We start from the raw sequence: 24,408 nt of genomic DNA on the forward strand, positions 1-24,408 counted from the left end.
GTGTGCACGTTTTAGTACATCGAGGGAACGAATTAGTAAATCGTGTGCACGATTTATTTCTTTTTTCTTGCATGTCATGTGTGGGGCTTCGTATCCTCTTAATATCATAAAACTATATTAGTATATACCTGACTGGAAAAGGGCTGAACTAACTGATCCTCAAAGACAGACTGCCTTCCTCTAATGTGATAACGGTGATTTCACTACAGCTGCAGGGCACACACACATACACACTCACACAACTGTCTGTTCAGTGTAAATACAATTTAATACCCTTAATAATTGATGAAGCCACAAGCTTTTGAGAGCCTTTTAGCAGCCCATAGTTCCCTCTCCCTCACTCATGTGTAATGCTGTGGTACAGGGTGAATTGAGCAAACGCGGCTCTCTGATTGGCTGAAGCTATTGCCTGGCAACGGCAACTGAAGTCCAGTCAGATGCTCAGCCAGAAAGATCCAAAGAGCAGACACTGGATCACATTATCCATACGTGTGTAACTGGAGCGTCAGGGTGTGCGGGTTTGATTTCATGTCTTTGTGCATCAGCCTGGAAAGCATAGGAGCGTTTGCTGGATAATGCTGGGAAGTTGGCCGGGTTTAGGAAGTAGCCAAGTATCACGTCCCAGTCGGACTACACTTCACAAACTCTTACCAGGGTGAGTCCCATTGGCTAATGTCTTTGTGCATCTGACTGGAAAGCATGGGAGCGTTTGCTGGATAATGCTGGGAAGTTGGCCGGGTTTAGGAAGTAGCCAAATATCACGTCCCAGTCGGACTACACTCCACAAACTCTTACCAGGGTGAGTCCCATTGGCTCATTGTCTTTAATGCACAAAGATTTGATGCTGTTTTCATAGTTTACAATCAGGAAACCACACTTATAGATATATTACAACCAGCACTGGGTGCAGAGCCACATCAATATCAACGTGGTTTTTGAGGTTAATAATGTCAGAGGTCTTATTTAGCGTCCCAGTCGGACTACACTTCACAAACTCTTACCAGGGTGAGTCCTATTGGCTCATTGTCTTTAATGCACAAAGATTTGATGCTGTTTTCATAGTTTACAATCAGGAAACCACACTTATAGATATATTACAACCAGCACTGGGTGCAGAGCCACATCAATATCAACGTGGTTTTTGAGGTTAATAATGTCAGAGGTCTTATTTAGCGAACGGTATTGACTGTTACTGGTGCAAATCGTGGTTCTGCTTTTTGATACATAACATATGATGTTTGAGGATGTAGTATTTCTGATAGGATGGTCACAACTTGATAAAGAGGCCCTGTCCTTGTGCCGGCAGTGTGAGGTGAATATCAGCTGCTGAAAGCCGAGGATGTGCGCTGAATGCTGAGGGGCTTCTGTCTCCCCGGCCCAGTTCTGTGCCAGGCTGCAGGGGGCACCGCCTGACCGGGTGATGAGGGAGGAAGTACTCTTGTTTTGTGCGCTTATGTGTTGTTAATTGCATAATCCTGGCTGAATTATACTTAACCTATGTGAAGGCAGCCAGCTGGAATGAGCAACAATGTATTGTGTCTGGGGGATGGGAAAAGTTAAGAAAAGTTAGCTTTTGTTTCAGCTTCAGGAAGCAGGATGGAAACAGGATATACAAAGTGCATTTGTGTGAATGGGACAAAGCCTGTTTGAAGACTTCAAATCAGTGGCCAAAGAAAACCAACCTCTCCAGTTGTAACCTTTGAACTTTATATTCAAATTGAATATACAATTTTCATAATATTACTGTTTTACTGTATTTTGATCATATTAATGCAGCCTTACAAAACACTAAAACTCAAGTGTTCATTAAAAACTGTGTAAAACATTGACTATATTCATAATTTTTCATTTTCTATATATTTATACTTTGTATATCCTGTTTCCAAACAGGATATACAAAGTGCATTTGTGTGAATGGGACAAAGCCTGTTTGAAGACTTCAAATCAGTGGCCAAAGAAAACCAAGTGCTCCAGCTGTAACCCTCTGTGTTTTCTCTTCAACTCTAAACGTTCAGTTCACTTTATCATACAGAATGTCCTCTGGACTCTCTGTCACTTCTACTTAATGGAAACACAACGCCTCAGAGTAGCATGAGCTGTAGTACTGCGTTTGAATGAATGAATTGTATTACATCCGTTCACTCAGAGACCCGTAATCTCACAGTGTGTGGTGAAGGATTCTGTGGAGTTGCAAAAACATACATGTCCCTGCCTGACAGCATTTAGTTTCACTCTTTTAGATGCTTTTAAATATTATGGCTCAGTTTGCTTTCTGGAAAAGTTCAGAAATGCATCTTATTCTATTCTATTCCATAACAATAGCATCATGGCAGCAACTTTATACAAGCATTTACTCACTTTTTTCCTAAACATGTATAAAGTATATATAATATATACACTAAGGTTCAAAGGTTTGTTTGTTCATAACTTTGATTCACTTTTTTGATCCACTTCAAATTATGACTACTGTATATACAGTATATATATAGTTAGATATATTATGTTAGCTTTATTTTTTTCCCTTATGTTTTATGGATGTTTAAATAATTTTCTGGAAAAACAAGAAAAATACTGATTAAGAACATTTATTTATTTGAAATGTTTTGCTGTAAACTCCATCAGCCATTTTGAGAACGTCTAAACAGATTTCCAGCAGGTGCAGTATAATGTGTGTGTTTGAACTCTAGGTGAGTTTGGGCTGCATGTGCCACCCCGTCACCCATCACCTTGGCGATAGGGAGAGGAAAAGAATGAAAACATCTGAATATTCATAGTGATCGTTGCCAAGCCACAGAAGGCTTCAATCTGACTGGTGGAGCTCTATGTTCTTACTACAGAGCTTTCAGTTTAATGACGTAAAGGCAGTTCACCTGTTTGAAAATGACTCTGAGGTCTGAGGTTTTGAGGCTTAGAATACATTTTCATTGTGTCATTCTGTGTCTTGCAGAAATACAGGCAGTGCATGGCAGGGCTTCTCGCCCCGCCGTATGGAGTGATGGACAGCGGGGCTACAAATGATAGTGAGTATCACATGCAAACATACACACTCGCATAACACATCAGTGATTATTTCTCAACAATTTTCGGTTTGATGCAGGAATGCCGGACAAAGAGAATCTCAACAGCGACCCTCTCAATTTTATGTCAAAAAATCTGTATAAGGTATGATTGGTTTAATTTCTATTTTGACTTACACCCCATTTAGTAAAAGTTGTCCCCATTCATCACCTTTACAGTTTAATGGGATGTATGGATATCATAAAAATACAGTAAAAACAGTCAAATTATTTTTTTTATTATAATTTATACAAATAACTGTTTTGTATTATAATATATTTTAAACTTTAATTTATTCCTGTGATCAAAGCTGAATTTTCAGCATCATTACTCCAGTCTTCAGTGTCACATGATCCTTCAGAAATCATTCTAATATGCTGATTTGCTGCTCAAGAAATGTTTCTTATTATGATCAATGTTGAAACCAGTTGTGCTGTTCAATATTTTTCTGGAAACTGTAATACATTTTTATTTTTATTTGAATTCTTTGACGAAAAGAAAGTTTAAAAGAAAAGCATGTATTTTAAATATATACTTTTGTAACATAATAAACGTCTGTGATGAAAAGTATTAATTTCTTGTTAAAAAATCTTATTGACCCCATACTGTTGAATGGTCATATATTTTTCTATGTTGGTTACAATCCCTGTACTTTGGACTTGCAGTTGTCAAAATTCAATATTTTAATTATGTCATTTTTGATTTATCTTCATTTTTCTGGCACAGCTTCCTGAGAGTGTCTCAAAAGCAGTTTTTGATGATTAATTTGACAGTAATTCCCATTTCCATGCGCATAACTCAAGACCGCAGGCACCTCTTTTACACAGTTTGTGTTAATTATGTATAATGAATTGAATTTAAAACACACCATCTGCTAACAGAAGGTATTTTATGTCATTTACACTAGCAAAATGAGTGCAGGCCACTGAATGCTGTTATAGATCAGAAAATAGGTTGTGCAGGAGTGTTTTTCTGTGCCTCACTCTCAACTTCCTCTCTCTCTGTCCCGGATTTTGCTTCAGGTCCCGTCAGAGCAGATTCTGAGGGCAGAAAAAGTCTTACGTAATGCTGTACTGGCCAGAGCTCCCCACATGATCAGAGATAGAAAATATCATCTGAAAACCTACAGGTGTGTGTGTGGCCTGTGATGCTATATGGCACAGCATATGCAAGGTTTATTAATTTAGGTCATGTCTAGTGTATGTAGAACACACAGTGCATGTGCTGAGCATGATCTGCGTGTGTTTACAGGCAGTGTTGTGTGGGCACTGAGCTGGTCGACTGGCTGCTTCAGCAGAGCTCGTGTGTTCACAGTCGGGCTCACGCTGTGGGAATGTGGCAGGTGCTGCTGGAGGAAGGGGTCCTGAATCACGGTACACCTGTGCCATTTGCTGTAGTGACAGCCAGGTTAACAGTTGGGTCATTCCTACTGTGCAGTACCTTTTCACATCTTTGTCTTAATGCCTTGGTGAAAAATATCAAACTCACAAATTATACTAATTAAACTGAAAATCATATACTCATTTTTCTTTTGTGATTATTAAATTATCATATTCATTTTTAAAAGTTGTTTCACTACACTGGTTTGAGTGAATTTGGCCATTTTAAGCATTGCAGATGTTTCTTAATTTTCTTTGCTTTGATTTTCAGTTTTATTAGGAATATTATTTCCTAATAAAAAGCGAGGTGTACGCTGATTGGCAAGCTATCCAGTGCGTTGTGATTGGCTGAATACCTCAAGCATGTCGGAAATGTTACGCCCCTCACATACTGTGATGCCGTGTCTCGGAGCGACGAGACAAAAACATTAAAACCCATTATAAACGAGGCATTTGTTGCATCCAGTGGGGACATAATTATGGATTATAATAACTTAAACTGTCTTTTTATGCGTTGCGTATCGCGCCGCGTAAACATAAAACCATGTCTGCATTTGTGATCGGAGAAATGACAAACAACAAGCCTACTCTACACTGCTCAAAACTCACATTTGAATCATCAGTGGCAAATCCTTTAAATATGAAAACATACTTACAGTCTGTGAGTCAGAACAGCCGGCATTGTAGTCTATTCTACCAGGATCAGGAAACAGTCCTCCGTAAAATGCGTTGCACACACACGAATATTTGGTTTGAACTGTTCTGGAACAGTGTTGTAAACACAACTTAACCACTGATTTCTAGTTGTGTCCTCTTTTGGAAGACCAAACAAAGTATTTTCGCAACGAAACACACAGCATCTTAATGACATGGCGACGGCGGCGGCAGCAACAATACTACAGCGAGAATAAAAGTCACGTCTTCTTTCTTTGCGTGAACACTTGGGCGGCGTTATGCAAATCTTCCCACATCGTGACATAGACATGTGGGGGCGTGTTTAAACAAGGCGTTTTAGGAGGGTGTGGACGAGTTTTAACTTTTATAAAGAATATCTCTTTGGGTTTGTTAAGACACAAGGTGGTAATATATCAAATAATTTTGTTTTTAACCTTCATTTTTCTGGCACGTACTGACTCCAAACTTTTGATCAGTAGTGTAAATACTAGGTTGGCTCAGTAATATTCTATGTATGTTTGCTTTTCTTATTTTAGTGTTTAATCAAGGAGAGGAAGGCACTTCTTGGTATATTATCCAGAAGGGATCAGTAAATGTTGTTATCTATGGCAAGGTAATGTCATCTGGAGAAAGATATCTAGTGTTCCCATTCATCTCAATGGCACTTGTTCAGCTGCCGCAGCTCTATACTGCATTAAAGAAATGACCCAGCTAGTTAAACCAAGTAAGGGCTTGATAAAATAAAAAGAATCCCCCAAAAACTTTTTTAAATGACTCTAATTAGAGCATCTGAATGGATTCACGCACCAGATCACATATTGCATTTTATCTCTGTTCTTTCTTTTTGCTATGTCGACAGTCGACCACGAGCTGAACTTTCAAGATAAGTACCTCTTTTACCGCTTCCTTGATGACGAGGAGGAGGATGCGGTGTTGCCTAGCGACGATGAGAAACGTGAAGCTGAGGAAGAGCTGCAGGAGACCCTCCTCTTCCTCTCCCAGATCGGCCCTGACGCGCACATGCGAATGATCCTCAGGAAACCGTGAGTGACCAACAGCGCCCCGTGCAGTATTTATTCATGTGAAATGTGCATTTGCTTCCATTAAGACAGGAGTGCTTTTTGAGCCCACAAATTCTGCTACTGTCCGCTTTTACTCTTCCTGAACTACTCTACCCATCTTTCTTCGTCCCTTGTTCTCTTTATAGGCCAGGTCAAAGAACAGCTGAAGACCTGGAGATTATCTATGATGAGCTGCTGCATATCAAAGCTCTCTCTCATCTGTCTAACACTGTAAGTCCTCCATTGAGACCTCTGTGCCTCATTTCCACAGTAATGCCTGATATCAGCGCTGGTATGAGCAGACTAACATGAGCTGTGCTGTGCTGTCCTCTGCAGGTGAAGCGAGAGCTCGCCGGTGTCCTCATCTTTGAGTCACATGCCAAAGCAGGCACTGTCTGTGAGTTTCAGTGTGTCTTTACTGCTCTTTAAATTCTGACAATTACAGTGTTGGGGGTAACGCAAGTTATGTAATAAGATTACCTTTTCCAAGTAACAAGTAAAGCAATGCATTTCTTTTCAATTTACATGAAAATATCTGAGTTACTTTTTCAAATACGTAACGCAATGTTTTCCCATTTATTTATCGACACCTCTCCTATCACCTCACCTTCTCTCTGTGTTAAGAGAAATTAGGAGTGAGGTGTAGAGGCACTTCCTTTAGCCTGAGGCTTATTAATTTCACTTTTGGTGTGAAAGGGCCTTTATACAGCTGCCAAAAATATAGATTTTTTCAGTTTTTTTGTTTTTCGTAATAACCAAGCCCATCTCAGGTGACAAAAAGTAACGTAATGCATTACTTTCCATAAAAAGTAACTTAGTAACACAATTAGTTCATTTTTCATGGAGTAACACAATATTGTAATGCTTTACTTGTGTTGTATGCTTTACTTTTAAAAGTAACTTTCACCAACACTCGTAATTAACTTATACACACTTAAATGCTGTTGGTATTGTAGTACTTTTTGGGGTCAGTAAGATTTTTTAAATATTTTTAAAAGCTCACCAAGGCTGCATTTATTTGATCAAAAACTACAGTAAAAATAATTTTACTCTACAATTTAAAATAACTATATTCTATTTTTATATATTTTAAAATGCAGTTTATTGCTGTGATGGAAAAGCTGAATTTTCAGCATAATTACTCCAGTCTTCAGTGTCAAATTGTCTTTCAGAAATCATTATAATATGCTGATTTGGTGCTTTAGAAACATTTATCATTGAAAACATAGTTGCTACCTAATATTTTGAGGAAATCATGAGACTTCTTTGATGAATAGAATGTTCAAAATAATAGCATTTATAAGCATTTTGTAACATTATAAATATTAGTATTATAGTCACTTTTGTGAATACAGTGCATCCTTGCTGAAAAAAAAGAATACATTTACAAATATATAAATAAATAAATATAAATGAATGTAAAAAAAAATATTTTTAAAATTTTGAGTGGTTATGTTGGTTACAGCCCCTGTATTTAAGACACAAGGTGGTAATATATCAAATAATTTTGTTTTTAACCTTCATTTTTCTGGCACGTACTGACTCCAAACTTTTGATCAGTAGTGTAAATACTAGGTTGGCTCAGTAATATTCTATGTATGTTTGCTTTTCTTATTTTAGTGTTTAATCAAGGAGAGGAAGGCACTTCTTGGTATATTATCCAGAAGGGATCAGTAAATGTTGTTATCTATGGCAAGGTAATGTCATGTCATGTTATTTCTGTTTATTAAGGTTAATGTTAAATGACTACATACATTAGGATCCATTGGTGAGCAAGTGATGAAATGTAAAATTTCTCCAAATCTGTTTCGATTAAAAAAAAAAAAAACTCATCTACATCTTGGATGGACTTAGGATGAGTAAATTCTCAGCAAGTTTTCGTCTTGGTTGAACTATTTCTTCAATACATTTTTTATTAATTCTGCAATATTTTTCATCCAAAGATCCAGCTCTGGATGATTTTGCTCTCATGCACTGCGTCTTCATGCCCAACAGCCAGCTGTGCCCTGCCCTTCTGGCCCAATATCCTTCTAGTGAAATCAATCAACCAATCAGCTCTATCTATCTATCTGTCTGTCTGTCTGTCTGTCTGTCTGTCTGTCTGTCTATCTATCTATCTGTAAGAACAGCACACTGTTTTTGTAAGTATGGATATGTTTCTTAACGTGTGTGTGTACCTATCACTCTCAGGCCTCTCAGGGCTCAGAGCAGGAGCGTCTAGACTACTCTGTTGCCAGCAAGAGACGGGTGCTCAGCTTGGCTCTGCGCTGGGCTGCCCTGCAGGGCCACCATCTGCTGGAGGATGACACTGCGCTGAGCTTTCTGGAGGTTATAAACATACACAAACACACACATGCTAGCATAGAATCACTTACCACCAGTCTGCATGGACATATGATAGTAGTCAGATGAAACCAAACTGACTATTATGCATGCTAAATGTGTTTTGTGTGCATTCAGGAGCTGCATGGGTTTGTATCTAATGATGCAAGAGTTTTGCGTCCACTGAAGGAGCTACTTCCTGAGCTGGAGAGGATCATCAAGCAGTAGTAGGTTTTTAGTGGGTTTTGAATGTGCCTTTTGGGCTGTTATTATTAGCTTAATCTGAATGGTTAATGTTACTGATGTCCACATGTGTTTGTTTGTTTCATGTTCTCAGTCCAGATGATGCACGAACCTCTCAAAAAAAGGTAATGTAGATCTGCTTTCTTGTACTTTATTGTTTATAGATCTACTGTAGCTATATCTGTGGTCTAAATGGGATTGGATTGTTAAAAAAAATGATAAATGTTTTGCTATGTTCATATGCATTTGGTTTTTGTGCTCTCAGCATAAAGTCCTCCTGCGACAGTTCAGCTCTGGAGAGGAGAGGCTTGCAAAAAAGCAGCCAATAAGGAGCTTTGATGACAGTGAGTATCTGTATATGTGGCCCTGGACCACAAAACCAGTATTAAGTCGCTGGGGTATATTTGTAGCAATAGCCAAAAATACAAAATTACTGATTTTTCTTTTATGCTAAAAATCATTAGGATACAAATATTGTCCAATCCTAACAAATTATACATCAGTGGAAAGCTTATTTATTCTGCTTTCATATGATGAATAAATCCCAATTTAAAAAAATGGACCCTTATGACTGGTTTTGTGGTCCAGGGTCACATGTATATATCTATATGAACAGTTTATAATTTTTGGGAGAAAAAAAATTAAACAAAGGAAAGTCATGAGTGTAAAAACAAATGAACATGAAACATGTGTCACTATTTCTGTGTTACTAATAAATACAATTGTTGAAAATAACCTGGAAGACTTGATAACATAATCACCAGATTTTGCATAACCTTACTGCTGATTTCATCTTAAGTACTGCTATCAATTAAAACAAAAGGGGGACTAAATACTAAGATATTCTGACATGCATGTTCATTTTAAACTTTTATACCTCTACATTTTTATTTTTATTATTTAAACAATTCACTTTTTTTCAATGGGAAAATATGTCTTTTTTTAAGCATGTCTGCAAGTAGTCTCAGCTCTTTGGACATTCCCAGCTAACAAAAATATGTTCTAAGAATGTTTTGCTAAAGTTTCCATTAAGTTATGAAAAAGTTATTTCTTAATATCATCTGAACATTTAAATCATCCAGGTTTTTAAATGTTCTAAAAATGAAATGTGACACTGGACCACAAAACCAGTCATAAGGTTCTAGGTTTTTCTAGATTTAATAATAAATAAGCTTTCCATTGATGCATGGTTTGTTAGGATAGGACAATATTTGGCCGAGATACAATAATTTGAAAATCTGGAATCTGAGGGTGCAAAAAAAACAAATTTTCAGAAAATTGCCTTTAAAGTTGTCCAAATGAAGTTCTTAGCAATGCATATTACTAATCAAAAATTAAGTTTTAATATATTTACAGTAGGAAATGTACAAAATATCTTCATGGAACATGATCTTTACTTAATATCCTAAGGATTTTTGGCATAAAAGAAAAATTTATAATTTTGAACCATACAATGTATTTTTGGCTATTGCTACAAATATACCCCAGCGACTTAAGACTGGTTTTGTGCTCCAGGGTCACAAATGTTTTCTATATATGTTAAGGGAACCTTCTGTTTTTATTATTTTTTATCATTATGGGAAAGTTACTTTTGAATGTTCTCTGAAGGTTGTGAAACGAGAAGTAACATAAAAAACTGAACATCCAACTAAAATTTTTTCAGATAAAACATTCCATGAGTGATGTATAAATAATGTTTTTCTGCTAATGTTTTGAAAACATTATTAAAGACCAGATAACTGTGAAAGAGCATTCTTTTGATGTTACTAGTAGAACATTTGTTCATATCTGACTTTGAAAACCTTGGCAGAGCATTTGCCAAATTTCTGAGAAAGTTCCGTTAGCTGGGATATAGAATGTATCTGTTTAATTTTTGGAATGCATGAATGAATGAATGAATTAGATAATCACTCAATCAGTCAAATTTCCTCTCTCTTCATCTTCGTCTTTCCATGTGTGTCTAGTTCTCCTAAAGGTGTACTGCAGCGATCACACTTACACCACTATTCGTGTTCCTGTGCTGGCCACGGGGAGAGAGGTGACCGCAGCTGTAGCCGATAAACTGGGATCCACTGAAGAGCTGCTTTTGATAAACCTCAGCGCATCTGGAGGTGATCCACACACACTCACAATCTCATGATGAAATATTAGTTGCCCTTAGAGATGTGACAAACAAATACACACAGAAGTTTGTAGATATTCAGCCTTTTTGTTGCTCTAGCAACATTCTGTATTGAAGCACTGTATTTTCTGTATTATATAATCCACTTCCAGATCAGTTTCAAACTAAACCTTTCAGAAAGTACCAGCAGAACTGTAAATCCTGTATTAGGTTGAAGTTTATGTGGTAGTCTAAATATTAAGGATAGTAAATAAAGTGCATCAAATCTATAATAAATGTATTAGGTGTTGATCTTGTACAGCTGAAAAAGTGTTCAGAATGTGATTTGTGGTCTGGCTAATTCTGGGCTTTATTTCTGTGCAGAGAAGCAGATTTTAAAGCCCAATGATGTATCGGTGTTCCAGTCGCTAGGAGAGAACGGCCGATTGTTTGCCTGCTCCAGAGAACAGCTTGATTCACTTGTGAGACCAAATGTGGAGTATTTGGACACTTAAAGGAATAGTTCACCCAAAAATGAAAATTTGCTGAAAATATACTCACCTTCAGGCCATCCAAGATGTAGATGAGTTTGTTTCTTCATTAGAGCAGATTTGGAAAATGTTGCATTACATCACTTGCTCATCAATGGATCTTCTGCGGTGAATGGGTGCCGTCAGAATGAGAGTCCAAACAGCTGATAATTACATCGCAATAATTCACAAGTAATCCGCACGACTCCAGTCCATCAGTTAATGTCTTGAAAGCGAAAAGTTGTGTGTTTGTAAGAAACAAATACATCATTAGGGCATGTGACAAACTTTAAACTGTCAATTTTGGCCAAAATGCAAGTCCATGATCTATAATAGCACTTCCTCCAGTCAAAAAGTCCATCCACTGTTGTCCTCGCACATCGAAATCCACCAACATATTTGTTTAGAGATATTTTTCACTGTTTTTGCTTGAAAACAGTGCTTGATCTGTACATATTTCTCTCCTGATTCAGATGAGATGACTTTTTCACCGGAGAAAACAATATTATGGATAGAGAATTATTTTAGCCAGAAGCAGGGGTTTAAAGTTAAACGCGTCTTAATAATGTATTTGTTTGCTATAAACACATAGCTTCTCACTTAACAAGTCGTGTGGATTACTTGTGGATTATTGTGACGTTTTTTTTATCAGCTTTTTGGACTCTCATTCTGACGGCACCCATTCACTGCAGAGAATCCGTTGGTGAGCAAATGCTCTAAGGCTACATTTCTTGATTAGTTTCTTCATCGGAAATATGTTCTGATGAAAAAACTAACTCTTCTACAACTTGGATGGTCAGAGGGTGAATACATTTTCAGCGGATTTTTATTGTAAATGCAGCTTTAGTGAGCATAATAGACTTCTTTCAAAAACATCTTAATTATTCAAAAGTGTTTGTTAATAATTGTGGCGTTTGTGTTAGTGTGTATTTAGTAATGACTGTGTATGTGTGTGTAGAATCCTCTTCCAGAGCAGGAAGGTCCCTCTACAGGCTCTATGTCCAGTTTTGAGCTGATGAGCTCTAAAGACCTGGCCTTCCAGATGACTCAATATGACTGGGAGCTTTTCAGCTGTGTACATGAGGTAAAGATGCACATACACTGAAACACACACACACAAATGACGTTTTTAACCCACAAAGTGTGTACTTTGTGTGTGTGTGTGCAGTATGAGCTGGTGTTTCATACGTTCGGACGGCAGGCATACAGACGCTCTACAGCAAATCTGGAGCTGTTTCTGAAGCGCTTTAATCAGGTGCAGCTGTGGGTGGTCACAGAGGTCTGTCTGTGCGGGACGCTCAGCAAACGGGTACAGCTACTCAAGAAGTTCATCAAGATTGCCGCCCAGTGAGTTCTCCAGCACACATAATATCATTTCTCCAGAACTCAGGATTTGAGGCATTGCATGTTCTACTGACTGATTTGATAAGCACTTTGTATATGTGTACTGTGCATTTATTCCCACAGCTGTAGAGAGTTTAAGAATCTGAACTCTTTCTTTGCCATTATTATGGGCATGTGCAACCCAGCCGTCAGCAGACTCAGCCAGACATGGGAGGTCAGAATATAATAAGCCTTATTTAATAATAATATAAAAATGTGCCATATTCTTAAAAATGTAGTCTTTGTATTCATATTTTCATATTTTGAAAAGTGTCTATACCATTTTGAACAAAATCTTTAAAAATGTCCCCCACCCCTCCCTTTTTTATTTTAGAAACTGCCTAGTAAATTCAAGAAGTTCTACGGAGAGTTTGAGAGTTTACTAGTGGGTCTATTTCAAACATTTTGAATTCTAGCTTTCTTTCTAAAAGATATTATTTTGTGATTGAGACACATTATTTATTAAAGTATGATTTATGTGTTGCTTTCAGGATCCATCCAGGAATCACCGTGCATATCGCCTCACTATGGCTAAGATGGAGCCGCCAATCATTCCCTTCATGCCTCTCCTTATTAAAGGTGTGGGCGGGGCCTAGCCCCAGTATTCTTAATAATAAATGTGACCCTGGACCACAAAACCAGTCTTAAGTCGCTGGGGTATATTTGTAGCAATAGCCAAAAATACATTGTATGGGTCAAAATTATAGATTTTTCTTTTATGCCAAAAATCATTAGGATATTAAGTAAAGATCATGTTCCATGAAGATATTTAGTGAATATATCAAAACTTAATTTTTGATTAGTAATATGCATTGCTAAAAACTTCATTTGGACAACTTTAAAGGCGATTTTCTCAGTATTTTGATTTTTTTTTTTGCACCCTCAGATTCCAGTTTTTCAAATAGTTGTATCTCGACCAAATATTGTCCTATCCTACCATACATCAATGGAAAGCTTATTTATTCAGCTTTTAGATGATGTTTAAATCTCAATTTTGAAAAATTGACACTTAAGACTGGTTTTGTGGTCTAGGGTCACAAATACTGGCTGTCACAAATATTATTTCAGTACTGTTCTACAGCATAAAACATTTCTTCTGTTTTCAGACATGACATTCACTCACGAGGGGAATAAGACTTTTATTGATGGACTGGTGAACTTTGAGAAGATGGTGAGTCTCTTACTGTCATCTCTGCTGTGTTGTAGTATTATATACTTATAGTATTTACTCTAAGTACATAGACATTTTTTTAATTATTTGTAATATTTCTATTTATCTTTATTTTTATTTCAGTTTTAGATGTAGTAATTGTAGTCATTTTATTTCAGTAGTTAGCATTGAAACATTTCTAATTTTTGAGTTTTTAAGTTGATTTCAGCTTTATTTCAATTAACATATTTGTTTTTAATTGTTTTAGTTAACAATATCAACACTGAATCCATGACTTATCTGGCCAGCTAGAGCATATGTATTTATTTATACTTTTTTTGTTTGTTTTTGCAGCGGCTGATTGCTAACACAGTCCGGGCAATGAGGCACTGCAGGAGCCAGCCGTTCTGTGAGTCATCTACACACTAATGCTCTTTTTCATTTCTCTTTATGCCTTATGAGCTGCCTAGTTAAAAAGCTACATCCCAGAGATCAGTCAATCACGTCATATTCATAACAATCTGATTTTAGGCAATCTGGAAAGCATAACTGGCCATGTCTAGAGGTATAAGAGAATCGATTGCCATTAAATCACAGCAATTGTAAAAACATCTAAATGATGTATAAAAAATATTGTAAATAAAGTCCCATAAAATTTATGGTCAAAACTGGGAGCTGTGGTTGCCACAAATTCAAAATACTCTAACAATGTTTACGTTATAGGCATAAATGGCATACTGGTACCTGTATGTTTAATGCGTCAACTGAGTGTACTCTGCTAAGCCTCTGTCCCTGAATCCCTAAGGTTGTTGGTTCGAATCCAGAGTGGCTAATGTTGCCTCTTAGGGAAGTCGTAACCTAATGGTTAGAGAGTCGGACTCGTAACCCAAAGGTTGTGGGTTCAAGTCTCGTACCGGCAGGGATTGTAGGTGGGGGGAGTGAATGTACAGCGCTCTCTCCCACCTTCAATACCACGACTGAGGTGCCCTTGAGCAATGCACCGAACCCCCAACTGCTCCCCGGGCGCCGCAGCATAGATGGCTGCCCACTGCTCCGGGTGTGTGTTCACAGTGTGTGTGTGTTCACTGCTGTGTGTGTGCACTAAAGATGGGTTAAATGCAGAGCACTAATTCCTAGTATGGGTAACCATACTTGGCCACATGTCACGTCACATTAAGAAATGAAAAAAGAAAAAATAGCAGCTGTAATCACACTAGGTTAATAGGTAAAAGGTTAAGTCAACCACATTTCATCGTGGTTCAGCAATTACTGATGGATGTTTGACACTGTTCCCTCCTCCATCAGATGCTGAGGTGTCTCCAGCTAGCAAGAACCCACAGGAAGTGAGGAATTACGTACGTCAATTGAATGTGATTGACAACCAGAGAACCTTATCTCAGCTGTCCTTCAGACTGGAGCCGAGACGGGGCTAAAGACCAATGCTCAGACCTTTTCTCTTGCTTTCCCTCCCTCTCTCTCTCTTTGAAATACAACCACTGTATATCCAGTTTACAAAAGTAAAACTCAATTTTACGTCGATCAGCTGCTAGAGCAGTTGAATGCCGACTGTATGTGCTATCACTGCCAACTGAACTACGTGTACAAGATGCATTCTCATACGAATGATTGTTTGTGCGCGTGTGCAAGTTGCATGTTATTGACACTAATTCCTAGTATGGGTAACCATACTTGGCCACATGTCACGTCACATTAAGAAAAAAGAAAAAAGAAAAAATAGCAGCTGTAATCACACTAGGTTAATAGGTAAAAGGTTAAGTCAACCACATTTCATCGTGGTTCAGCAATTACTGATGGATGTTTGACACTGTTCCCTCCTCCATCAGATGCTGAGGTGTCTCCAGCTAGCAAGAACCCACAGGAAGTGAGGAATTACGTACGTCAATTGAATGTGATTGACAACCAGAGAACCTTATCTCAGCTGTCCTTCAGACTGGAGCCGAGACGGGGCTAAAGACCAATGCTCAGACCTTTTCTCTTGCTTTCCCTCCCTCTCTCTCTCTTTGAAATACAACCACTGTATATCCAGTTTACAAAAGTAAAACTCAATTTTACGTCGATCAGCTGCTAGAGCAGTTGAATGCCGACTGTATGTGCTATCACTGCCAACTGAACTACGTGTACAAGATGCATTCTCATACGAATGATTGTTTGTGCGCGTGTGCAAGTTGCATGTTATTGACTTCAGTCATAAGAGCTACCTTGGTTGACAGTGTGTGTTCCTCTCTCTCTCTTTGAAATACAACCACTGTATATCCAGTTTACAAAAGTAGAACTCAATTTTACGTCGATCAGCTGCTAGAGCAGTTGAATGCCGACTGTATGTGCTATCACTGCCAACTGAACTACGTGTACAAGATGCATTCTCATACGAATGATTGTTTGTGCGCGTGTGCAAGTTGCATGTTATTGACTTCAGTCATAAGAGCTACCTTGGTTGACAGTGTGTGTTTGTGTGTGTGTAAGCAGAATGCACTTGTTAAAAGTGTTCATCCTTAGATTCAGTCATGTGAGGCCCTTGTTCATTCCCATGAGACAACAGTGTAAACCTGCTGCCTGTGCTCAAGCCTGCACTTCTATGATCCTACGAAACCTTCAGAACAATCCTAAAAATAAGAGTTTAGTACAAGCTACATATCGTGCATACAAATAACACTATGATCGTACGCCGGCCACAGAAAATGAATCATTGGTACTCCGCATAACCTTCCAGGCCTCAATGTCTTGTGTTATGTTGTTTTAAGTCATATAAATGTCAGTATTCTGGCTCAAGGACTATTTTTTACCTCTGGTTAAATTGTGTGCTAGTAACTTACCTCACCATAGCCTGTAGCATTATTGAGGTCATTTTGTACATTGAGTTATATTTGTATATTTTTGGGTTGGACCCATTTTGCTAAGTTATCATAATCGGTCTGAGAAGGCCTTTGTTTGTTCTCATCCTGCCTTTTTGGAAAGTGAGACGCTGTGTGTGTAGGGCACTTATTTTCTTTTAGGAAAATGTCTACGCCTACCTTGTAAATAGTATAATCTAAATAAATGTATCATTGAACACTTGGTGTTGGTGTGATTGGACTTTTCACACCAAACAAGTGTTTTCCTCTTGTTTCCTCTGTTTTATGTCTTCTGTCTCAGTTCTGTTTTGCTCTTATTTGTTCTTCTTCCTATTTGCTGTTTATTTGCATAATTAGTATAGAAATGTTAGGATGTTCTTGGCAATGAATCGAGTCAGAGGTATGAATGAGCTGTTTCTGGTTAAGAATAGTTGAAGGTGTGACACATTGGCCTCCTGTTGGCCCCTGATGTCACAGCCAAAGGGCCACAGTGATGATATGCGGGTTGTTTTTAGAGACTGAGTGCTCTTTATGTGATAGACTGAGTACGGGACATAGGTTGGTTACTCTAAACCGGGGAAGCCAATCTGAGGGGAGGTCGTGCATGTGTCAGTAATGTATAAGAAACCAGACCCCATTAACAACAAATACAACAACATCAGCGTTTACTACATTAAAGGTGAAAGCTAACTTGAGCCTGGTCTGAATGTGAAGTACTCAGCGGTGCACTCTTCTTGGATTGGAAAAACTGGCAAATTCAACCAGTGTTTGTTGCAACCGGTTGCGTCACACTTAATGGTTAGTTGACATGACAGTATGGTTAGTTGATGTTAAGGAGTAGCAGCAATATCCTGAAGTTATACTTCATTTATAACAACATTTTTCTTATTCTTGTACATGCATTTTCATAACCTCACAGAGAGACAAGGGAAATATAAATATATACAAAATTATCTTAATTATTCATTATAAAAATATATTATAATAATAAAAATTAATTTGTCACATGGCAGGACTTTTAAGTTAAATGCAAAAGGCAAGTACACACTTAGTTCCAGTTTAGTGTTCTTCGGTTTGTGACAATAGCAGAACCCTTTTTGGTGCTGAACCCTTTTATAAAATTCTATAAAGATCCATGATTTGAAATTGAACCTTATTGGTGAACCTTAATGGTGCTATAAAGAAATGGTGCTTTTCAAAGTTGTAAATAAAGATTAATATATATCTCATTTAATTCAATGTGTGTACTTGCCATTTTACAATTACTGTAATTGTGAAATTTACTAACATTTTCAATTTTTAAGTAAATCCTACACCATATTTTTTAGTATATATATATTGCAGACCATGTAACATCAGCCATATCTAGGTGGCAGAATATGCTAGAGATATATACTGTTGGTGCGCTCTTTTGAGGCAGTGTACTGAACTGGCCAACATTGTGACAACACGTTCTGGTTAAGCAAGGGACAAGTTATAAATATCCGGTTTATTGACTTGCTAGTTCTTCATGGCTGCAGCTGTAAGTGCAAACAAACACATTAACAAGTGTATGGTCATATCAGTGCTTAACTTCGTTTATTCCTCTGCGCCCAGTTCAATAAACCATAATTAGTTCAGAATTTAAAACAGATGGTTACATTCTCCCTAATCTCCCTTGTTATGATCTCTCCTGCTGTATATTTAAAAGCTGTTTTTTTATTTTCTGTAAATAGACATTTCTAATCTCTATTTTAACAGCAATCCAAAACATTACAGTTGTTGTTTAGCCCCCTCTCTCTCTCGTTTGTCTATCCTTGTGTTCTCATAATGCCTGTAAAATAAGACTGAGGTTTAGTGTAGACAAAAGTGGCAGGAGTCCAGTCGCAGATGTAGCGGAGAACACCGAAGGCAAATACATGGCAAGTCGTTTTGCAGTTTTGTGAACATGGTAAAGGATCACGCTGTAAATCACACGCAGGGGGTAGACATTTCACACAGATCTTGCTTAAGAATCATCGTAATTCATCATCCTTAAAGCAGTTTCTATGTATGACTGTGTAGCATTCTGCTTTAGAGATGATTCTCAAATCTTTCTACATAACAGAGTGCTGTAGGAATGAGTCCTATGCTTGGAAATGAGTTATCAGTTTTACACTTGTGGTTACATTGTTCCGAAGTTTTTTTTAATGCTTGAAAATAAAGTTTGTAGTTGACAGAAATGCAGGCAATTAAAAAAAAAAAATTCTACAATATTAAAATAGGCTACAGTAATACCCCACTTGTGTTTTTTTTTATAAGCTTTTACTACAGATGTTGTCGGGGACATTAAACGTCATCATGCCGAACAGGAAAACTCTTGTTGTGTTTATACTGGCACTCTTGCAAACTATTCTAACTGAAAAGTTTTCAACTTGTAGAGATTAAATAAAAATAAAGTTTAAATGAAGACCTGTCATGTGACCCTGGTGTAGTTTACAGCATTTATTGCTTGACTATTTTGAATTACCTTTTATTTTTACATTTTCAGTGTTCATTTTGAGAGTAGTAATTTTGTTATGTGCTTTAGACATTTTTAGGATTTTTTTAATATATATAAATATTTCAATTTAGCTTTAATATATTTTTGTTCAGTGTTGGTTTTAACGTTTTTAGTTGTACAGCTTGACAAAGCAACATTACAAAAGTTTTTTGTCTAATATTTATAGTTAATTAAGTTTTATTTCAATTAAAAATTTAGTAAATATTACTATAGGGTTGGCTCTACAGCAGTCTATATATGTACGCTTTTGTTGATGTGATTCTATTTAAAAATACTGTTATTCTGTCTCAGCTTTTTTTTTTATAAATGTATTTATATATATTTTTTATTCTGTTTTTTTATTATAAAATTATTATTTTTATTATTATTAAAAAAAAGATTTGTCACATTGTCCTGATCACTTGATTGGCCAAATATGTTTATATATATTAATTTGCTTTGTCTCTCTCTTTCTTCAGCCACAGTGAATGTCAGTATGAGATGTCGTCCCTCAGCGCTAGCTTCGTTCAGATCCGTTTCGATGACATCCGCTTCTATGAGAACTGCGGCGGTGGGAGTTTTGGGAGCGTGTACCGGGCACACTGGATCTCACAGGACAAAGAAGTGGCTGTCAAAAAACTGCTGAAGATTGACGCCGAGGTTCGTCAGACTCACAATTTGTGTTTTTGAATCAGTCAAATCAATTTTATTTTACAGTACACATTGTTTCAGAGCAGCTTTACAGAGAATCATGATGTTTATATTAATATCTAATTCATGCCTTATAGTCATGTTTAGCAGATTAGAGCTGGACGATAAAATAGTTTACATTTTGCAACAATATAAACAATCAAGCAATTTAGATTAGCTATATTGCTTATATTGCTTTACTACAACCATACATACATACATACATATATGTTATCGTCAGGCCTGTTTGAAGCGATAAACACAATTGTGTTCAGCTGTTCATGCACAGTTTGTTTTAAAGGGGTCATATGATGCTTTTTTAAAAATCATTATATTGTGTATTTGGTGTAACAGAATATGTTGACATGCTTTAATGTTCAAAAAACACATTATTTTTAAAATAAATAATATACATTATTGTAGGTCCTCTAGCCCCCGCCTCTCTCAAACGCTTCGTTTTCTACAAAGTCCCTCCTTCCGACAAGTGCAGTCTGCTCTGATTGGCCAGCTGACCCAGTGCATTGTGATTGACTGAACACCGCAAGCACTCGTCGGAAATGTAACGCCCCTTACCATAATCGCGAGCTTCATCTTTCAAAATAAATGTAAAGACAGAGCCCGAAAGGGGAACAGAGTCGCATGACAGACACAGTGATGAAGCTGGTATGTGTTTGCAGTACACAAGCCACGGTTAAGACAGCTGACTCCACTGTGATGTTACTCTCTCTCTCACTCTCTGACACACAGACACGCGCGCGCGTAGCTGATTTAGAAGCGCCAGATTGTCATAGCAAAGTCAGAATTACCTCCTCTCCTAGGTTCACGAAACGGTCGTCCATAAAATGCATTGCTGTTCTGTTGTAAGTAATCTTAACCCTTTAGGCGCCAGGGTTTTTTTTTTTGGAAAAATGCTGGATTTTGACATCAAGATTTCAAAAGCTTGTGGCTTGAAAGGGCTTAAAGATAGAGATCTACTGTAAATTAGATTAAATGTTGGGCGTGACTGAAAGTTTATGTGGGGTGTAAATATACTCATCTAATTTGCATATTATGACGTCGTCAGGGGGCGGCCCTCTTGAATGTCATAATATTCAGGAAATAATAGATATTGAATTGATGTTTGAACTTATTTGCATGTTTTGTTTTTTTTGTCTTTTTATCCTCATTCCAAATGATCAGAAAAGAGGAAACCAACAATAAAACCGGAGAAAGTACTAAATTATTACTATATTACTATACTATATAATAGTAAAACACATGTGAACAGTAGCCTACTTTTTGATCAGTTCATCCGTAATATTCAGGAAATAATAGATATTCCCCTGCCACTCCCATCCCCGTTGGGCAAAGGGTCAAAATAATCACTTGTTTGTGCTTCGTGAACACTCTCGCCTTACACGGCGGCACCATTGCACGTCAAAGATGTAACGTTACCGGGAGAAGCGCGATCATTAGACGACCGATCGTCATTTCCAAAAGGCAAATATTCCCCTTCAGAGTCAGAATAGGCGAATAACATTTGCAACACATCCTCACGGTACAACTTTTTATTAGCCATTTGGTGATTTTCTCTCACAAATCTCACAGCTTACCCACACGCTATGAACTGAACTGCTTCTGCATCAATGACAGATAGCTCACTTGCTCTGCTCTTTCCTCCAACACTTTGAATAGGAAGGTGACGTAATTTTGGTCTAGAATCGAAGTACTACATGTCTGCCATCTAGTGGTAGGGAATACAAATGAGATATCACACCATATTAGGAACTACAGTCTATTTGATTAAGTATGACGTCTTGTCGTAATTTTGCGACTTTGGTGCTAAGAGGGTTAAAGATTCCTAAATGCATCTACTTCTGGAAGGCAAAATAAAGTGCTTTACTTTTGCACTGAATCACACAGCGTCTCCCTGCATCAACACTAACTGCAGTTACTGAAACCACGCCTTCTTTCTTTGCGTGAACATTTGGGCGGCATTACGGCATTAATTATGCTAATATTCCCACATAGTGAGGTAGATATGTGGGGGCGTGTTAGAACGAGCCGTTTTAGGGGGGCGTGGCAGAGTCTTAACTTTGATAAAGAATATCTCTTTGGTTTTGAGACTTTAGTCTTTGCAACTTCAGGGATCTTGTCTATACACAATCAGCTTGTAACACTCCAAAGAGAAAGGAAAACTTGAAATCGCATCATATGACTCCTTTAAAAGTCTAAATATGCGTTCTATGCAAAAGAATAAGAAAAAAGCAGTAGATGTCCCAGTATTCACTGTGCATGCAGTCAAACAATACTGAGATGACATACTGCATCCTTTGAGATATTGGTAAGTTATTAATCAAATTCAGTACATAATCTAAATGTTGCGAAAGCTGGACACAGTATGTGTGTACATAGCCACCGTTACATCATTTCCTGTATTCCATCCATCCATCAGACTTGTTTATTGTCATGAGAGAGGGGGAGTGTTAGGATGTACAGTTTTCCATGACCATGATCTCTTTTTCCCTTCATCTCTCCCCCCGCCTTTCTCTATTTCTCTTTGTCTAAAGCAAATTTGATATACTGTAAGTGTAAAATGTAGCATCTTAATGTGGGTTTGCAGGCGGTGTGTGTTGCTGTCAGTATTAATGCAGGCTCAGCAGCACTGACAGAGTCTGTTCCACTGTTTACCCGAGTTTAGCAGCTTTCCTGGCTGAAGCCATTCAGTTTGAGTCCCAGCGGACATGTCCCACAATACTGCTAATGGCTCCGTGTTCACGCACATTTCTAGCGTAATATTTGACCTCGACATACTGTAATGAAAAAATAGTTTTATGACATTGATGCAGCACTCATTTGAGCCTGAGTGTTTGACCGCAGTCTGGTGACTTTCACCTCTGCATCTGTTTTGTTTTTTTCCTTCACCTCATCCAGGCTGAGATTCTGAGTGTCCTGAGCCACAAAAATATTATTCAGTTCTATGGAGCCATTCTGGAAGCGCCCAACTATGGCATTGTCACAGGTAATAATAAGATGTGCTCTCTTTTTGTTTCATAACCAGTTGAGTGTTTTATTGGTCAGAGGTTTCTCTTTAAATGCTCATAAGTTTAAAAAAAAGTTACTAGGTATGTCTCTCGGTCATCGCTCAGATCTCTAAAACCAAGGTTCCTACATAGTATGGAATTTGATTTTAGTCATTCCCAGGTCTGGATAAAAATGAAAACAGAGTAATATTTACTATAGGGTAATATTTGTAATATTTGTTTTCCAGACTATTGTCTATGGAAGCCCACATTTTTATCTCATTGTACTGTTTTTCTCGCAATTCTAAGCTTATAGCTCACAATTTGGAATTTTGGAACTCTGAGAAAAAATTGCGAGATTGTCTGAATTGTGATATAAACTCACATATTTCATTGCAGAAACAAAAACAGAATGTCCGAGAAGTACGCTCAGAATTCAGAGAAAAAAAGTCAAAACTGTGAGATATAAAGAAAAAAAGTCTGAATTTTGAGTTTTTATCGCGCAATTCTTGTAAGAATTTTTTTTTAAATTTGCTATTTGGAATTAATTGTCCCTGTTCTGTTTTCTAAAATATATAAAATTAAGAATTTCTATGATTGAATGAACTCAAGGCACATATTTTCATTATGCAAAAAAAGAAAAACTGCAAATTATAAAGTGCATTAGGTTTCTTTTAATCATGTAAGCCCATGTTATAACTTACTAAATGATTTCATCAGTAAATTTATAGTATAGCCAACACTATATATTACAATATATTATATATATTGCATACATATATTATAATATCTAGGGCTGCCACTAATTTTTATTTCGATTAATCTATTGATTAATTTGTCGATTAATCGATTAATCTTAACGATTAATTTCCCACCAAAAAAAAACAACAATTTCACTTAAGAATATTTTATTAAACTATATTTTATTAAACCAAATGAAATCCAAATTTCTATTAAATCCTTTTTTTAAAGCAAAAGTAAAGTGCAACATAGAGTGCAAGAAGCAAGTGTCCATCTCATAGTCCAAATCACTGAAATCAAAGTTCAGTATAATAGTGTAAGAATGACAACTTATCCACGTGTTATAGTCTACTAATATTAAAATTATAATCAAAAAACACTTTTTAAAGGAGTATTTACCAGAAATGTTATTTACCAGAATTTATTTAGGAGAAAAATGTAAATGTGCAGTATTTCTGAAAAAAAAAGAAAAAACTTAACAAAATAAATAAATAAAATCAATTAATTGGAGATGCTTCCTATAATTATAATTATTTTTTGTGGTAATAAAAATAGATGTAAGTGAACAATAGCCTTTAAAATGACTTAAAATTCATATATAGCCTAATAGCAATGAGGCAATAATAATTAGTTCAAATAAAGTATCAAAAGCAAGAAATCGTATGGTTTTATTGAACAAAACTGTTTAAGTACATAATGTATTATAAACAATAGAGCTAATG

The 24,408-nt window shown here is 37.0% G+C and overlaps 2 protein-coding genes across 2 annotated transcripts in view; both read left to right on the forward strand.

Moving 5' to 3' along the window:
* The window catches only part of LOC107581390 (rap guanine nucleotide exchange factor 4-like), a 30,449-nt gene extending 14,899 nt beyond the window's left edge, over positions 1 to 15,550 (forward strand). The window contains exons 5-27 of the mRNA XM_016266949.1: positions 2,948 to 3,020; positions 3,098 to 3,162; positions 4,080 to 4,186; positions 4,309 to 4,430; positions 5,971 to 6,154; positions 6,319 to 6,403; positions 6,509 to 6,569; positions 7,793 to 7,879; positions 8,116 to 8,194; positions 8,350 to 8,500; positions 8,633 to 8,721; positions 8,832 to 8,862; positions 9,003 to 9,081; positions 10,702 to 10,848; positions 11,223 to 11,320; positions 12,327 to 12,452; positions 12,537 to 12,715; positions 12,836 to 12,926; positions 13,086 to 13,136; positions 13,243 to 13,330; positions 13,858 to 13,922; positions 14,256 to 14,310; positions 15,207 to 15,550. Coding sequence (XP_016122435.1) covers positions 2,948 to 3,020; positions 3,098 to 3,162; positions 4,080 to 4,186; positions 4,309 to 4,430; positions 5,971 to 6,154; positions 6,319 to 6,403; positions 6,509 to 6,569; positions 7,793 to 7,879; positions 8,116 to 8,194; positions 8,350 to 8,500; positions 8,633 to 8,721; positions 8,832 to 8,862; positions 9,003 to 9,081; positions 10,702 to 10,848; positions 11,223 to 11,320; positions 12,327 to 12,452; positions 12,537 to 12,715; positions 12,836 to 12,926; positions 13,086 to 13,136; positions 13,243 to 13,330; positions 13,858 to 13,922; positions 14,256 to 14,310; positions 15,207 to 15,334 — 2,241 coding nt within the window. The 3' untranslated portion in view covers positions 15,335 to 15,550. The remainder of the gene's footprint in view (positions 1 to 2,947; positions 3,021 to 3,097; positions 3,163 to 4,079; positions 4,187 to 4,308; positions 4,431 to 5,970; positions 6,155 to 6,318; positions 6,404 to 6,508; positions 6,570 to 7,792; positions 7,880 to 8,115; positions 8,195 to 8,349; positions 8,501 to 8,632; positions 8,722 to 8,831; positions 8,863 to 9,002; positions 9,082 to 10,701; positions 10,849 to 11,222; positions 11,321 to 12,326; positions 12,453 to 12,536; positions 12,716 to 12,835; positions 12,927 to 13,085; positions 13,137 to 13,242; positions 13,331 to 13,857; positions 13,923 to 14,255; positions 14,311 to 15,206) is intronic.
* Positions 15,551 to 19,735: 4,185 nt separating this feature from the next.
* LOC107581391 (mitogen-activated protein kinase kinase kinase MLT-like) overlaps positions 19,736 to 24,408 on the forward strand; it is a 24,779-nt gene continuing 20,106 nt past the window's right edge. The window contains exons 1-2 of the mRNA XM_016266950.1: positions 19,736 to 19,913; positions 22,857 to 22,944. Of these exons, the coding sequence (XP_016122436.1) occupies positions 19,755 to 19,913; positions 22,857 to 22,944 (247 nt within the window). The 5' untranslated portion in view covers positions 19,736 to 19,754. The remainder of the gene's footprint in view (positions 19,914 to 22,856; positions 22,945 to 24,408) is intronic.

The sequence above is a fragment of the Sinocyclocheilus grahami genome, unplaced genomic scaffold (genome assembly GCF_001515645.1).
Source record: "Sinocyclocheilus grahami isolate Dianchi unplaced genomic scaffold, SAMN03320097.WGS_v1.1 scaffold34.1, whole genome shotgun sequence".
In the NCBI taxonomy this organism is placed as follows: Eukaryota; Metazoa; Chordata; class Actinopteri; order Cypriniformes; family Cyprinidae; genus Sinocyclocheilus; species Sinocyclocheilus grahami.